This window comes from Sciurus carolinensis, chromosome 17, assembly GCF_902686445.1.
Source record: "Sciurus carolinensis chromosome 17, mSciCar1.2, whole genome shotgun sequence".
Classification (NCBI taxonomy): domain Eukaryota; kingdom Metazoa; phylum Chordata; class Mammalia; order Rodentia; family Sciuridae; genus Sciurus; species Sciurus carolinensis.
The window spans coordinates 7,475,172-7,492,689 of NC_062229.1; the positions used below are offsets into that span (position 1 = coordinate 7,475,172).

The following is a 17,518-nucleotide window of genomic DNA, read 5'->3' on the forward strand; positions in this document are numbered from 1 at the left end:
GATGTCATTAACAGACAGGCTGCAGGGGAGGAAGTACATAGACATGTGGAGGTGGGAGTCAGAGCTGATGGCTAGGATGATGATGAGGTTCCCCAGGATGTTGACCAGGTACATGGACAGGAAGAGGCTGAAGATGAGGGGCTGCAGTGCTAGGTCTTCTGTGAGTCCCAGATGAAGGAATTCTGAAATAGCTCTTTGGTTTCAGGTTTCACGTTGGTAAATTATCTGAAGCAAATGATGGAGTGAAACTATAATAGTGTGTGTGACCAGCAGTAACACCATCATTTGGAAACAAGTTAGAAAACAAACTTGTGGACCCCTTGATCTTCATATTTCTAACTCCAGAACTGTGAGTATTTAAAATTTAATTGTTAAGTGACCATGACTCGGCTGCCTGGTTATGACAGCCCTAGTAATTAATGCACTTACAAACCCCTCACCAACCTGTCTGCAGAATTCAAGTCTGCTTTGTAGCAATCATCATGATTGAGAAAGGGCTGATTTCCACTCAGAAGGAAATGGACCCTGTCTCATACAAAATGAGACCAGCAGCCTGAGAGCTGAGGAGCACCAAAGCAAATATATGTGTGTAGAGGATGAGACAGGGGTCAGGAGGGTGTGATGACTGACCCTCATCATGTTTCTCCCTCCCTTGTTTCTTACCCTCAATGCTGCTTCACATGAACAAACTCTGGTGATACACTCAGCCTGGTTTCCCAAGCATTACCTAAGGGACTCGAGTTCATGGTTGCTTCCAGGGAAATGATGCTCAGCATCTCACTCGGACATTGGAGATGGAAGATCTGTCTCAGGAAGTGCAGAGAGACCAGGTGAGTGAACACGCTCCTGTTCAGGAAGAGTCATCTCTGGGAGGAGGCTCGGGTGCTTCTTCCTGGCTGGGGCAGGGTGGCTGAGTGAGGAGGTCACAGGCTGCTTCCTATCACCTCCATTTCCCTGGGGGCTCAAATTCCTAAGCTCCTCATTAGATCAGAAACTTTACTCTCGCGGTGACCCCAGGAGTGCATATCCATGAAGACCAACTCTGTAGCAGTGAAGGCTCTGGAGGGATAGATTCCTGACCCCTGAGTTCAAATCTCCACCTTCATCTGTCTTTTCTGTTCCTGCTCATTTCCATTTCTTGTACCTGGAAAATAAAACTTCTCTAATAAATTTCAGTATTTATTTTAAGTTACCAATGAATCCCAATTTCTCATATCAAGAATACCTACTTTGCTGGGAGTGGTTGTGCACACCAGTATTCCCAGCAGGTCTGTAGACTGAGGCTGGAGAATAGCAAGTTCAAAGCCAGCCTCAGCAACAGCAAGGTGCTAAGCAACTCAGTGAGACCATGTCTCTAAAAAAAAAAGTACATAAAAAAGTGTGGGGTTGGAGATGTCGCTCTCTGGTTGAGTGCCCCTGAGTTTAATGCCTGGAAACCACCTCCCCCACTAAAAAACACTTATTCTTATATGTAAAGTAGAAAAATACACTTTGCATATATGTGGATAAATTTTCAATTTAATTATAAATATTAACTAAGTTAATGCATAAATACAAACATCCAATGATGTCTTTTCCTATATATCATTGATATTATTGAACCTTAATTTTTCTTTTATATTTGCACAGAAGATTCTGACCCTCATGTGTGATCAATATTAACCACAAAACGTATACTCTAGACTGTGACTCCCTGGTTAGAACTTCATGCATAACTTTTCCAATATTCAAAAGGGTTTCCATGGTTTTCTTCACCTATGGACACTGTGGTTTTAAATTATGGTCCTTCATCTTAATTTAAGTTATAGTGCATTTACAAAATTAAAAAAAAAGTACTGCCAGGCTTAGGGTATCATGCTGTAATCCCAGAGACTTGGGAGGCTGAGGCAGGAGGACTGCAGGTTCAAGGCCAGCCTCAGCAAATTAGGGAGGCCCTGAGCAACTTAGCCAGACCCAGTCTCAAAATAAAAATAAATATAAATGACTGGGGTTGCAGCACAGTAGTAAAGCAGTCTTGGGTTAAATCTTCACTACAAAAAAAAAAAAAGACTACTATGCCAAAGTGTCCATTGCCTCAGCACATCTGATTAGATTTCAACCAAGATGGCATTGTAGTGTCTTTATCAACTTATCTACATTTGGTTTTAAAAAGGAAAAAATAATAATAGATAACATATAGAAAGGTATCAATGTGATTATTTTAAAAAACAAAAGGTCAGTTTACTTTCGCATATCAGAGAAAACATTCTGCCTTAAATGTTTTCTCTGATATGTGGATGATAATTCATCATGAGGGAGTGTTGGGAAATATAGAAATACTTCCTATTAGGAGGAGGGAAGTGAAGGGAGGGGAAGAGATATGGGGGTAGGAAGGATAGGAGAGTGAAACAGACATCATTACCTCATGTACATATGTGACTGTATGATCAATGAGATCCTGCATTATGTACAATGAGAAATTATACTCCATTTATGTATGATCTATCAAAATGCATAAATGCAGTATACTGTCTTGTAAACCTTATTAGAACAAATTAAAAAATAATTTTAAAAACAGGTCCATGACACCATCAAGCACAAAGACACTCACATAAAAATACAAGGTAAAATTATTCTAATTGCCAACACAAAATGCTGGCTTAATGTAATGAGTGGGCTGCAGTCGGTTCTGTGAATCTGTTTCCATAAGCAAGAAAGTATTTTGTTCTTCTTTCTAGGTAATGAGGACGAAGTGCCTTTGGAAGAGAGGAGTTCTCAAATACACATGTAGAAGTCCCTTTTAGAAATGTATTCACTTATTTTCAGATGCCCTATCTTTGTACAAATTTCTGAGTAACAGCGTGCTATTGTGACTCTTGTCTGGTACTGATCAACTCATCTGATTTATCTCAGTGCCTTCCAGGTCTACTGTTGCCAATGACAGATTTCATGCTTCTGATGGTTGGACAATATTGTTCTTCGTATATGTACCTCATTTTCTTCATCCATTTCTGTGTTGATGGGCATTTAGAATGATTCCATATACTGACTATTGTGATTAGTGCTTCAAAAAGCATGGAAGTGCAGTGGTGTCTACTTTGTTCACATGTTGATTTCATTTTCTTTGGTTTTATACTAAGCATTGGAATGCCTGGACTGTATGACAATTCTATTTTTATTTTTTGAATAAAAATAAATATTCTATTTAAATATTATTATATTTCAATATTCTCCATAATAGCTTTACTAATTCACATAATCACCAAAAGTATAAAAGTGTTTCTCTTTCTCCACATCTTCAGGAGCCCTTGTTATCTTTCATCTTTCATAGAGATCACTCTCCACTCAGTGATATATTATCTCACTATAGTTTAAATTTGAATTTTTCTTTTGGTTAATGATATTCAGTATGTTCATACATCTACTACCTATTTTTATTTCTTCTTTTGAGAAATGTCTTCGAATCATTAGTCCATATTTAATTGGGATCTGTCCCTTAACAATATCAGGAGACATGAAAAACAATATTCAGTCTGTTTAATTCACAACAGTAGAAAAGTTTCACCTATATGGGAAAGATTGCCTATTTTCATAGTGACTGTAAAGATAGAGACAACTGAAAATTCGTGGGTAGTTGCTGAACCCCAAACCACAGACACTTAGAAGTGCAAAGATGAAAATTATAACAAAGACACAGAAAGCACTTATGACCTTGAAATATTACTGTCAAAAAGAAGGAAATTGAGGTAATACATTCTGCAGGCATATATACAGGAGTGATAACAATGGCTTCAAAGCCTAGCAAATAAATTTTAGACAAATATGTGCAATACAATCAAAAATTTATTCAATTTCTGTCTGTATCTTATAAAAATTTCAAATTGCATTTAAGTCCCATGTGATAATCAAAAATAGGAAAATTCCCTGAGAAAATCATATATTGACATGAGTAACATTCACCCTCTGTGTGAGTCCGCATTTTCATCACTGTGACCAAAATAATGGACAAGAAAACCATAAAGGAGAAGAAATTTATTTTGGATCATGATTTCAGATTAACACAGCAACAGAAGACTCTGAGTGCATGGACAGCCTAGCATGGTAATGTTGAGGAAATGTTTTCCTGTCCTCGCCAACTTCCACAACTCTCCTTCTTCTGAGATTCATCCATACGACACCTCTAAATTCGATCATCCCCACACTTACACTCAGCTTGATGGATCCTGTGATCTTTGACAAAAGAGTAATTCTGAAACTTCTTTCTGAAACTGTACAAAAACCAAAGCCAAGTTTGAGGTTCAAGTAGAAGTGCACTTAGTTTTCTTTTTCTTGCAACCAGATGACCAGGGAGAAGTGATCTTCTACCAGAGCATTGCTTAAATATTTTCTGAATCTGTTTACATCCTGCAAACTTATCTTTTTCTAACATTGCACCTAAAAAAACTTAACTAGAATTAGAACTTTTCCTGTATGCTCTGCTTCTGTGAAACCAGAGCAAAGAAACTGTTTAGAGACTTCAAGTCATATGTCAAATATCACAGAGCTAGACAAAAAGAAAGGTTAGCTTTCAAGGCAACTCCAAAATCCATGCGATAATTGAGCTTTATTTTCCATCTAGGAGAATGCTGTGATGGAAATGAGGCACGTAGGCTCACCACGATCTTGTCACTGACTTTAGAAACCCAAGATCAAAGCAAATGAAATATCAAACAAGAAAGGTTATCCTACTCAGGAGCTTGCTCAGAGCCTCCTTCATGTCCCTGTTCCTCAGGCTGTAGATAAATGGGTTCAGCATCTGAGGAACCACAGAGTACATGACTGAAGCCACAACAGTATTCCTGGGGAGTCAGTCATTGCAGAGTTAATGTACACCCCAAAACCTGTCCCATAGAACAAGGAGACAACAGACAGGTGAGACCCACAGGTGGAAAAGGCTTTATGCTTCCCTTCTGATGATGGAATTCTCAAGACTGAAGACACAATGTGAACATAAGAGAAAATGATTCCGGAGGTGGAAATAGCACCAAGTACAAATGCTGCAACATATATCAGGATGTTATTGATGAGGGCATCAGAACAGGCCAACTTGATGAACTGAGAAAGTTCACAGAAGAAGTGGGGGATCTCCAGCACTGTGCAGAAGGACAGCCTCAGCACCATCAGAGTGTGGAGGAGAGAATGCACGATGCTAATGAGCAGGGAGAGAAGAATCAGCAGGACACAATTGCAGGGGTTCATGATCACCATGTACCTCAGCGGGTGACAAATGGCCACATAGCGGTCGTAGGCCATCACTGCAAGCAGACAATTTTCTAAACCACCAAAAACCAAAACAAAACCATTCTGAGTGAGGCAGCCTGTGTAACTGATGCTCTGATCCTGTGCTTGGATGTTGGCCAGCATCTTGGGATTGGTGGTTGTGCTTATGCAGATGTCAGTGAAGGACAGGTTTGAGAAGAAGAAGTACATGGGTGTGTGGAGGTGGGTGTCAGAGGTGACAGCCAGGATGATGAGCAGGTTTCCCAGGATGGTGACGAGGTACATGGACAGGAAGAGGCTGAAGATGAGGGGCTGCAGTGCTGGGTCATCTGTCAGTCCCAGGAGAAGGAATTCTGAAATGATTGTGTGGTTTGTGCTCTCCATGTTGCTGAAAAAGATGGAATAAAACAAATGAATGGCTTCTGGATGAGGAGAGAGAGTGTCATATCACACTTTGGTACCAATGACAATTCTTTGTACCACCATGACCATAGGATAGGCTCTGAGGATAAGGACCAGAAATCTGTATTTTAACAAGCACTATAGATGAATTTGATATCTCAAAACACTGAGAACAAGTGCTTTAAAAAACAAAAGGAAAAAAAAAAACTCTTATTACATATACCGTGTACTTGAAGAGAGAAAAATGTACTTTTTGCTGACTTCTCTCTCAGTTCCTCTTCTCCAGGCTTTCACTAACTCCTTACTTCCATTGCTGGGAACCAAGGCTTCTCCAATCATTCCTTAGTGATGAGAGTGTAACAAAGTATAAGACATTGGGTTTCCTTTGAAATTTTCCTATATCTTGAAGCAAAAAAAAATTGAATTCACTACCTTCTGAAGCCATGGTCTCCAACTGGTGTGCCTCATAATCATCAGATGATTAGACAGGGTAGATCATGGCCCTATCAGGCCCACAGACATAGGAGGACATGTTGTGGACAAGACATACAGTTAGTGTTTGGCAAAAACTGGACTAGTCAGTGTGTCTGATTGCTGAGTTGACTCTCATGATCAGTCTCTGCTAAGGCCTCAGCAGAGCACAGAGTTCACTTTCTTAAACCACCTTTCAGTTTTCACAATTTCCTTATGTCACTAGAATAGTTTCTCCTAAACAAAGCCCCAAGTTGTCCTCTGCTTTCAAGTTATGTTCACTTCTACCCATTAGGATAACTATAGCAGTTGAAGAGCACCCATCCAGATGGTCATGAGAAACAGTGAGAACATACTGACTTTGAACCTGAACTTCATAAGACTCTCCCTGGAGACTGAAGTCATCTGCCCTAACAGTTAAGTGTGTGGATGACATGCTCCATCATATCCTGAGGAAACTCCTTCCATTAGTAAGACAGGCAGCAGATCATTAAATTAAATAAATGAGCAAACAGCAGAACAGCTACAGAAGAGAAAGAAGCAAATGCATATAGTACTATAAGAACAGAAAGAATCCAAAACTATGTGTTATCTTTAGATGACAAACCCACAAGGTAGCACAGTTTTAGATCACCAGGCTACCCATCAGGCATGTCCCTTGACAGCAGTGGCCCCTCTAATGAGGAACTGTAATTCCAACACTTAGCATTTGGTATCATATAAGACTTGCAGACAGCCTGGTAGCACTAGCCAAGGATAGCAAGGTCAAGGTCAACCTGGGCAACTCAACAACAGCCTGTATCAGTAGAGAAGATAGAAAATGCTGAGGACGTAGCTCATGACAAGACACTTGCTTAACATGTTTAATGACTGGAATTTGATCCTCTGGACCGCACACACATACACACACACACACACACACAGAAACACAAAATATAGACTGGTGCATCTGAATTAAATCCTGGATTCTGCCTTACCTTTAGGGATTGAGTGGTCTTAACTGGGTGTCAAGACTATTTGTCCTCTTTTTATAATGGGAGCTCTGATTGATATGTTTATTAGCAGCAGCATGGTAATCTTTCAGAAAATACACTTCTCCAAGCTTACCTTAAATATCACAATGCTTACCTTAAATATTCACATATGATATTTTTACAATCATATCTCTATAAAATTAGGGAAAAAACTTCTTGTAAATTTTAAATAATGAGAACAGAATACAAAAAAAATATCCAGCACAGTGTGACCATGGGAGTCTCTCCTACCGACCTTTCCTGTACTCTGTGTGTGTGTGTGTGTGTGTGTGTGTGTGTGTGTTTCTGTGTGTCTATGCATGTGAGTGTGTATACATGCACATGCGTGTACGTCTGCTTCACATGAGCAGAAGTACACCTTGCACCACTCAGAAGGAGTAATACATTGAAGTGGTTGAGTGACAAGAGAGAACATCTCTAGACTAATGAATGCAAATTTCAAGAAGGAATTACTATGCTGAAAATACTTCTGGGAATTTTAGTTACATAGAAAATTAAGGAAGAAAAAAAAATCAATGACACCAATATTTATTTGTCCTGGACACAGGGCATATATAAAAACAAAAAGGAATTAAATAATATATAAGTTAAACACAAGGATTCCAAAAATTATGAATACTTAAACTAGGAACAAATTGTATGAATGAACTGAACACCATATAAAATTCTAAAATATTTTTTGAACCCACAAAGGTGCATACATCTTTATTATGGATTATACATTCATGATTCAAAGTACAGAGGATTGTGATAGCCAAGATATGGAACCAAAGTGTCCATCAACAGATGAATGGATAATGTCATAGAGATAGACAGATATTACACACACACACACACACAACACACACACAACACACAAACACACACACACACATGGACTTTTATTCAACCCTAAGGAAGAATGAAATTATGTCATTGCTGGTAATTGGAGAACAACATACCAAGTGAAATAAGCCAAACCCTGAAAGTCAAGAATTGAATGTTTTCTTGCATCCATAGTGAAGGGTGAAGGAAGAAATAAAAGTGCCTTATAAAAATAGAAGAGAGACCAATAGAGTAGCAGAAGGGGGTCAAGACAGAACCAAGGATTTTGTCCTCATGCAAAAACACAGCAGTCTTATGATGCAATGTTTCTCCAAAAGGCAAGGAGCAGAAGACATGGATTTTGAAGAGAAAACAGAAGAATAGAGGATGGTTTCCTCCCTTTTAGTTGTTTATAGTTAAGTTGATATTAAACATTGATTTTGTGATCTTTTGTAAATTGATTTATAAATCACTTTTTCTATTAAAAATATTTCTAACTTGCATTACCTTACCATACAACTATCTAAAAGGTGGATGTGTTTGTATTTCTTGTTTCACACCTTTAAAACAATAAGATGCATTTTGCACTGTAATTTAAGAGTTGTTATTTACTTTATTTGAAAATTATAGGTTTGAAAGTAAATAAGAGAAAGAGAGAGCAAGGGAGGTGGCAGGGACTGGGGTATAAAATTGTCCAAATAATGCTGTGTCCTTGCACAACTGTATCACTATGAATCCCACATTTATGTGATTATAATATATTAATTTAAAATATAAGAGAAGAGAGACCACCAGAGTAGCAGAAAGGGATCAGGGGAGAGAGGAGGGGAAGGAAAGGAGAGATACTGGAGAATGACATTGATCAAAGTATGCTCTATGTATGTACGAATCTGTCACAATGGGTCCCTCCGTTATGTACAGTGTAAAAATGTTTTCAACAACAAAAAATATACAGTACACAGAATCATGAAGGGTGGATACCTGTCAGTCAATATGAAACAACATGCATGGATCACATCCCAGCCTTGTGTATGGGAATGTAGTAAGTGGCACAGGTGTGACTGAAGACCCTCTCCTGATCTATGCACACACACTTTTACATCTACTCTGTCTCGGGAACCACCACACTCTGTCATACACTCCCTGTTACCTCTGGTATTATTCTTTCAAACAACCAGTACACTGTATTGCATTATTTTTGTTTTGTTTTGTTTTTACAGTCTGCATTTTGATTCATTGTACACAACTTTTCTTTTCTATGGTTGTACATGATGTAGATTCATACCATTCATGTAACCACACAGGAACATAGGGTAAAGTTTTCTGTCTCAGTCCACCATTTTTCATACCCCTTCCCCCTCCCTCTCATTTCCCTCTATGTAAAGTTCCTCCCTTCATCCCTCACCCCCAACACCCACCCTCATTATGTATCATTATTCACTTATTACATTCTTAACAGCTTCATGTAAACAGAAGCCATTTACAGTTGACATTTGGGTACTTCATTTTATTGATCAATAGTGGTATATTACTCCTTCTTCCTTAACCTTAAGTACTAGAGTATTCCACTGTATTATTAGAAAACTTTTGTTTTTCCTTTTCTTTTTTGGTTTGAAAAAATATTGTAGTTTAATATGGACTCTGAGAAAATAAAAGTGCACCCTAGAAACACGAAAAGGAGAGAGTACAGACAAATAGTGTGTAATCACAGCTGACATAACAAAAGAGAAAACATCTGAGCTCCTCTGTGTCACTTACATTGAGCTCATGGTGAGATCCACACAATGGCTACAATTGTTCAGTTCAGGTTTCATTCCCTAGTTAAACTCACATGGATTATATTTCTGAGGGATTTACTATGCTTTAATACGTTTGTTTTATTTTTGTTTAGTTTTACTGGTTCACTGTAAGTATACACAACACTTGGAGTCATTCAGCACATATGTACACACACAAAACATCATTGGTTCAGTCTCATTCACTCTCATTCCCCAGTAGAAAACATCTAGTTCTATATTTGATAACTAATGCATAGCAAGGTTACTGCCTTTCACATGTGACCACACATACAAGAGACCAGGGTGGGGCTGTAACCATCACGGTGCAGACACTGTGAAGGGAAGGAGAGGAATGGAGGGGAAACCACGGGAATGCACTCTATGTGCTTCTCCATCTACTGGTTCATTTAAAAAGATTGAGCCTGAAACATGAGTTCATGTATTTCCTCTGGAACTATGACAAATTTTGTTGTTAAAAATGAATATATTTCAAAGACTATTCCATCATTATTGATGATCCCATATGTTAAAATTAACCTAGAAAGTTGTTCAAAATTTTACTGAGTAAAGAAGGGTTTGTACACTGTCACCTTTTTTTTAAAATAGTGGTATATATATATATATATACCACTATATATAATATATTATATATATTATATATATATATATATATATATATATATATATAATTTGGACAGATATATTTTAAAACCTTAGCAACAGATACCTTCAGATGGTGGATTTATGTAAGATTTTTCTCTTTCTTACTAACTCTTATGTTCTTATTTTCCTATCATACTGTGTATGACTCCTATAAAAATACTAATATTGATATACTTGAATAAAAAGAGCTGAAATCACAAGGTGACAAATTTTATGCTTCTGGGGCGAGTAGGTAGTCATGTGCTGCTGTTCTTATCTACACAATCTTTCAGCTCCTCTAAAAATGTTTACTAGTCTAAGGAAGGAAAACATGAGGAAGCTGGTGGCACTTCCACCTTTGTCCGCAGAGACCTTAGAGACCCAAATGCTGGCACTGGACAGGTCTCACTGTGGAATGATGAATCAGGAAGTGACCAAGGGAAAGAGAGAAAATGGATGCTATGGGCTGGCTTAACACTCAACATTCATTCTGGAAAATCTTGGTTTCCAAAAATCACAGTACATGACTGTATATGGAGATGGTTCCTTGAATTTGTTTAACAGGTGGCCATGAGAGTGAGACCTATTCCAACATGACTGGTGTCCCAGGATTAGAGTCAATTAGGGCATAGATGCACACAAAGGAAGGACCACATAAACACCCTGGGAGATGAGGGTCATCTGCCAGGTGAGGAGAGAGGCCTCAGGTGAATGAAACACACTGGACACACCCATTCACTCTACATCTAGCCTCCAGAATCAGGGGGAAGAGATTTCTGTTATCAATCATCATAGTCTGAGCCACTTTCCTTGGAAGTTCTACAGAACTAATATCCAAAACTTCAACTCTAGAACCAAAAGAGTTAGCAGTATGTAATTAGCAGAATAGTTCTAAGGAGTGATCACATTTCTCTTTAGGAGGAAATGGACCTGCGGCTGTCCAGAGAGAGCAGGTACCCAGCAGAATGGGAGCTGCTTGGATGTTGGGTAATGTGTGAAGAGAATGTGTCAAGAAGGGGAAGTCAGGAGCAGTCTCATGAACCTGCTTCTCCTTGTCTTGTGCCCCAGATACCTCACCACTTCCCTAGGTAGAAACCAGAACAAAACACCTGCCATCCTGTCCAAATCATGAACTAAGGGATTTTGGGTCTTCTGGCTGACTTCACTGAAATGATGCAGCTTCTCACCTGGAAGTTGAATAGAGAAATGCATTCTCAGGATCAGAAAAGTGTTCTCAGGACCCTCAGAGTCAGTGGGCTCTGGATCAAGAAGGAACATCTCTGGAAGAAGGCACAGCTGTTGCTTCCTGGATGCCCAGAGCTTCTCAGTGAGGCTTTCACTAGTTGACACCTGCAGTCTCTGTGTCCCTCAGGACTCAGTATCCACAGCTCCTCATTATACCAGATCTGGTACTGTCATTCTGATCCCAGGAGTGCATGTCCTTAAAGAACAAATCTGTACAAGAGAAGAAATCAGGGTGGTGATCTCCTGACCATGAGTCCAGGTGTACATCACCCAGTCTTCTCTAATGCTTCTGCTCAGCTCAATTTCATGAACCTTGCCCACAATCACATTGAATTTCCCTAGGAAATACTCATCTTCCAATTCACCTGTCTCCATTCATTTCATCATACAGGAAGCCTAAATGAATTTCTGGTGTGAAAATAAAACTTTCATACATATAGGTATATATATATATAGGTATATATATACATATAAGTATATATAAATAGAAATAAGATATCATAAAATTGCAAACATTCAAAGTGGCTCTTCATGACTGTGTTATTTTCAAATCATAAGCTTTTGTTTGCTTCCCATACTCTTTTATTTGGTTATTATCATTTCCTTGTATATATATATGAGTTCATTGAAAAAAATTTTATATATATTTGCTATAATTAGCTTAACATGACAGAAGAATGCATTTATAAGTTTTGATAGACCATACATAAATAGAGTGTAATCTCTCATTTTCCTGATTATTCTTACTGCAGGATCACATTGGTCATGCAGTCATACTTGAGGTAATATATCTTTCACTCTACTATCATTAGTGAAAACTTTGATCCCATAATATTTCAACAACTATTATTTTTTAAAGTTCATTTGGGAGGCACAACACATAGTAACTAGACCAAGAAGGATTTAACCTAAAGGATTATCAAGTATTACAAATGGGGGAAAATTAATTAAAAAAGAAGTAGACATCACTGCAAAATATAGAAATAGTATGGAAAATCTGCTCAGACATGCCAGAGGTGCTCTATGTAAAACCATTTCAGGGGCCATTGGGAAAAGCAGTCAACAGCTGGGTGTTCTGTTCTCCCATGAAAAAAGGGAGCCTGGCATGAAGAAGACACCCATGCTATGAATACAAGCACTAAAAATATGTGATTTACCTGAATTTTGTACTTTTCATGAAAGATTGTGAAAATGTATTCTTATTTTATGTTTTGTTATAGTTTACTATTTTTATTCTCTAAATTTTATATATAAGATTCTTATCACCACAAGCTTGTTGTCACATGCTTAGAATCTCACTGGCTCAGGAGGCTGAGGAAGAAAGTTCACGAGTTCCAAGCCAATCGTAGCAATTTAACAAGGATCTAAGCAACTTACGGAGACTGTTTCACTGTGGCTCAGTGATGAAGCACTCTGGGTTCAATCCCCAGTGCAAAAAAAAAAAAAAAGACTCCTACCTTTTTTCATTGACTACTTCTCATTATATTAAAATTGGCTATGATTTCATAATTACACTTTGTAAACTCTCTTCCAATTCTGTCACAATATTTCCAGTGACACTTTTCTTCATTTTGGGAGATTGTGGAAAAGAATTATTGTTCTACCGTTTTATTGAGGTGATAAATCATTCACAGTATCACCAAAAGTTTAAGTATTGTCAGTTTGTTCAATTTCAGGAGGTTTGATTCGATCTCAAACCTCATTTAATAGAAGGAGAAGGAAGAAGGGGTTCCATGGTAGTAATGGAGTAATGGTGGTAATTAAGGACTTCAAAAACTGGTGTTTATTCACTCATTTAACCTATGTTAACTTATTTCTATTTAAACTCCTAATCTATAACTTTCAAAGTTATTATTTTAAAGGAACTTCTAAAAATGATGACATTATAATGTCTCTCTTCCCCATCTACTACCCATTAAACATATGAATAATAGATAAGCTATAAGAAGACATCAGAAGTGCTACAAAATAAGACCAAGTCTTCCACATTCCTCTCAGAAATGGGTAAATGTAAAAACAAGATGAAATTTTACAGGTACCAAAAAATAAATCAGACAACATGTGGAATGGGCATAAGCCCAGGGGCCTCCTGAACTTTTCCCCATAATAAAGAAGAAATTGATTCTTCTTCCCAGGTAATGAGGACACAGTTCCCAAAGAAGAGAGTAGTCCACAGGGAGAAGTGAGGCTTCTGTATTTGAGAAATATGTATGGACTCAAGATCTGAGCTGACTCGTGATTGGCATAGGCAAGGGTGACCCAGACAGATGAGAATTCAGGCCCAAGCCCATTGGACTGACCTCAGGAAATTGTGGGAGAAGAAATGAGGGTTGTGGGTGGATATCCCTTTTGAGGAGTATTGGCATAAATGAAGAAAAATAGAGAACTGAATGGGAGCATTGAATAATCAGAGAGAGAGAGAGAGAGAGAGAGAGAGAGAGAGAGAGAGAGAGAGAGAGAGAGAGAGAGAGAGAGAGAGAGAGAGAGAGAGAGATACAGACAGAGAGAGAGAGAAGGTAAAGAGAGATTTTTCACAGGTACATTCAAGCCTAGAAGCCTAGACAAGGGTGACTGAGTTCTCTGTACAAGAGTTGTTTGAAGCTAGTTTATATACAACTGAGCACATTTCTTTCTCATAAAAAATAAATAAATAAAAGAAAATCCTCTTGGAATCATGAAGTATTTAAAAATCATTAATGATAGAACTACCCATTAAACAAATGCAACTAAACTGTTTTATATAGACATTCTTCCAACTACTCTTTAAGAGTCATTTACAAGAAGAAAAAGGAAATATTCAACCGAAACTGGTAAGAAATATCCCAATTCATTGTATAAGTCCACCATAACAAGGATGCCCACATCAGACAAGATAAGCTCAAGACTGAAATAAACACAATTTCAGGCTTTAATTAATGCACTCACACACCTGTACCAAATAGTTATTGAATTTTTCAATAATATATAAAATCATACAAAAACTGATGTCCCAAGTGTTGTTTTGGTTAATGATGGAAAGTTATTTGGAAGTAAAAGAATCATCTCTTTCCCCTCACAGAATGCACACATTCATATTGTCCCTCTCTCTCTATGTCTCTCTCTCTCTCTCTCTCTCTCTCTCTCTCTCTCTCTCTCTCTCTCTCTCTCTCAAAACATACAGCCTTGAACTTTAGGTGTCCATTTATCAAAAGTAGCCAATTTTACGTTATTTCAAGTATTTCACTTCAGCAATGAATTTCAAATATATTCTGAAAGATGGAAAATAAGTAACATTTCATGCATTCCTTGGATAAATTGACTTTTAAGTCTCTCATGTAAGAATTCATCTTATTCCAATGTTTTTATTATTTCTAATAAAATAAAGGGAGCAATTAAGTATGGAATATGATGATACTAATTTATTGATATTTGCTGTTTGCCAGGAAATGTGCCAATCTTCTTCTCATAATTATATACCCTGTTCCCACTTCTCAAGAGGCAATCCTCAAACTATTCACATTCTCATCCCCCATGGTATTGTTCCACAGGCACATTCCTGCGTACACCCCACACAGATGAAGTACCATCTCTGAGGACTGGACTGAGGGACCTGTGTTTCCCATGAGCTCTCTGTGCTTCTCATGCACAGTCAAGTTTGTGAACCATCTGGATGCTCCCTCTAATCTCCTCATGTATCCCAATCACCTTGCCAAGGGCACAACTATGGATTTGTCTGGACTATGATATGTGAAAGGATGCTTTCTGAATGACAAATTGGAAAGGTCTTTACTCTTTTGAAACAACACCCAAGGAAAGTGTACTCATCTTTCTATCTCTAGGTACTATGTTGGAATCTGACACCTGCCATCGGTCCCAGCAACCAGAGACCATGAGGGGATCCAGCACCAGAATGGCGCTCACTCATGGAAGGTCATTGAACCTTACTGTGATGTATCTTCAGGTACATCCTCTGAACTCTATTTATGCAAGATTGTCTTCTTAGTTCTTTGAGGAAACTTGAGTGGCAGCAGTTTTCTTTTATTGGATCTAGAGTCATCCTCACTGGTGAAGTTCAAATATTTCATAATCGTGTCAAATCCTGGGGACAGAATGCACACTAATTTCATGAATGAGAATCCAAGTGCAGTGGGCACTGCTGGTGGTGTGCAGACAGAACATGTACCAACCACTGAGTCCACCCTTGCTGAAACCAGGGTTGACTGACAGCAAAGAATACTGCTCTGCTCTCTTGAGAAATAAATACCCCAGCCCAACAGAAGCTCCAGGGACAAATCTGAGGATGTTATGAAGTATAAAACAGATCTTAAGTGGGCATATTTTGGGAAGCCATAATATGGAACTATCCCTAGGCTGAGGAAGAGGCTATTCCTTTAGCTATAGTAAAATCCTTGCTTAGCATCTTGTCCTACTGTGCTAATATTCTCCTGAGAAATCCACCACCACCCCACTAAAATCACCATAACAATCATTTGCTCAGAGTCTGTCTCTATGGAAGCCAATGAAGATATCAATCTCAGAAAGGTCACATGAATTTTCAAACTTTCCCATGCTAGAGAATGCCTAGGTCAGGTTTCAAACCTAAGATGGAACACCCTTAGCCTTTATGCCATTCAATCACCATAGTATAAGAACTGTGGCTTGCCCAGTGTCCCTGCACATTGACTTTTACTAGAAGCCCAAGCACGAAGCAGATGACACAGTCCACAAAAAAGAAGTTTAATGATAAGATTTCCTCAAGGCTTCTTTCATGTCCCTGTTCCTCAAGCTGTAGATAAAGGGGTTCAGCATTGGAGGGACCACAGTGTATATCACTGAGGCTGCTGCAGAATTTGTGGAAGAGTCAGTAACTGCAGAACTAATATACACACCAAAACCCGTCCATAGAACAAGGAGACCACGGAGATGTGAGACACACAGGTGGAATAGGCTTTATGCCTACCTCCTGCTGAGGACATTCTCAGAACAGAAGAGACAATTTTAATGTAAGAGTAAATAATCCCAAGAAGAGGAACACCACTCAGTATGCCAGACACTAAATAGAATAGGATGTTATTGATGAGAGTAGCAGAACAGGACAACTTGATGACCTGATCAAGTTCACAGAAGAAGTGGGGGATCTCCAGGTCTGTGCAGAAGGACAGCCTCAGTACCATCAGACTGTGCAGCAGGGCATCTACAATGTGGATGGACAAGGACAACAGGATGAGCAGGACACACAAGTGGAGGTTCATAATGATTGAGTACCTGTGCCAATGGCAGATGGCTACATAACGGTCATAAGCCATTGCTGCAAGGAGAAAGTTTTCTATTCCAGCAAAACACAGAATAAAGCAGACCTGGGTGAGGCAGCCTGAGTAACTGATGGTCTTGCTCTGTCTCTGGATGTTCACCAGCATCTTGGGGACTGTGGTAGAAAAGCAACTGATGTCAGTGAAGGACAGAGTGCAGAGGAAGAAGTACATAGGGGTGTTTAGGTGAGTGTCAGAGCGAACAGCCAGTATGATGAGCAGGTTCCCAAGCACTGTGACCAGGTACATGGACAGGAACAGTCCAAAGAGGACAGGCTACAGTTTTGGATCATGTAATAGACCCAAGAGGAGGAATTCTCTTGTGTCCATTTGGTTTTCTGATTCCATGCTGTTGAGGAGTCTGATGGAAAAAAAAAAATTCAGGAGATGCCACAGACCACAAATCCCTTATGTAGAAAGATCTCAGAGTTGTACTGTCCCCGCAGGGTGGCTCATCTTCCCTCTCCTTCTGCATCTCTCTGCCTTCCCAACTTCAGAACTTCCTGCTGTCCCCTCTCATGCACTTTCCAATTATCCATATTTTACTTGACAAAAACCTGATATTTTTTTTTTACATTGAACCAGAAAAAAAAAAGGAATAAAATAGAAAATGGTA

General features: G+C 38.7%; 1 protein-coding gene and 1 pseudogene across 1 annotated transcript; both read right to left on the minus strand.

The window, feature by feature from the left end:
- Nucleotides 1-4,684: 4,684 nt before the first annotated feature.
- LOC124969028 (olfactory receptor 7G2-like) lies at nt 4,685-5,622 on the minus strand (annotated as a pseudogene).
- Nucleotides 5,623-16,422: 10,800 nt separating this feature from the next.
- On the minus strand, nt 16,423-17,076 carry LOC124967919 (putative gustatory receptor clone PTE03). Its single transcript, XM_047530354.1, has one exon. It carries the CDS (start codon nt 17,074-17,076, stop codon nt 16,423-16,425), a length of 654 nt encoding a protein of 217 aa, XP_047386310.1.
- Between the last annotated feature and the right edge of the window lie 442 nt (nt 17,077-17,518).

What these genes read in the sequence shown, in the direction of transcription:
- LOC124967919 (XM_047530354.1), bottom strand. Translation starts at nt 17,076, where the DNA reads ATGTACTTCTTCCTCTGCACTCTGTCCTTCACTGACATCAGTTGCTTT.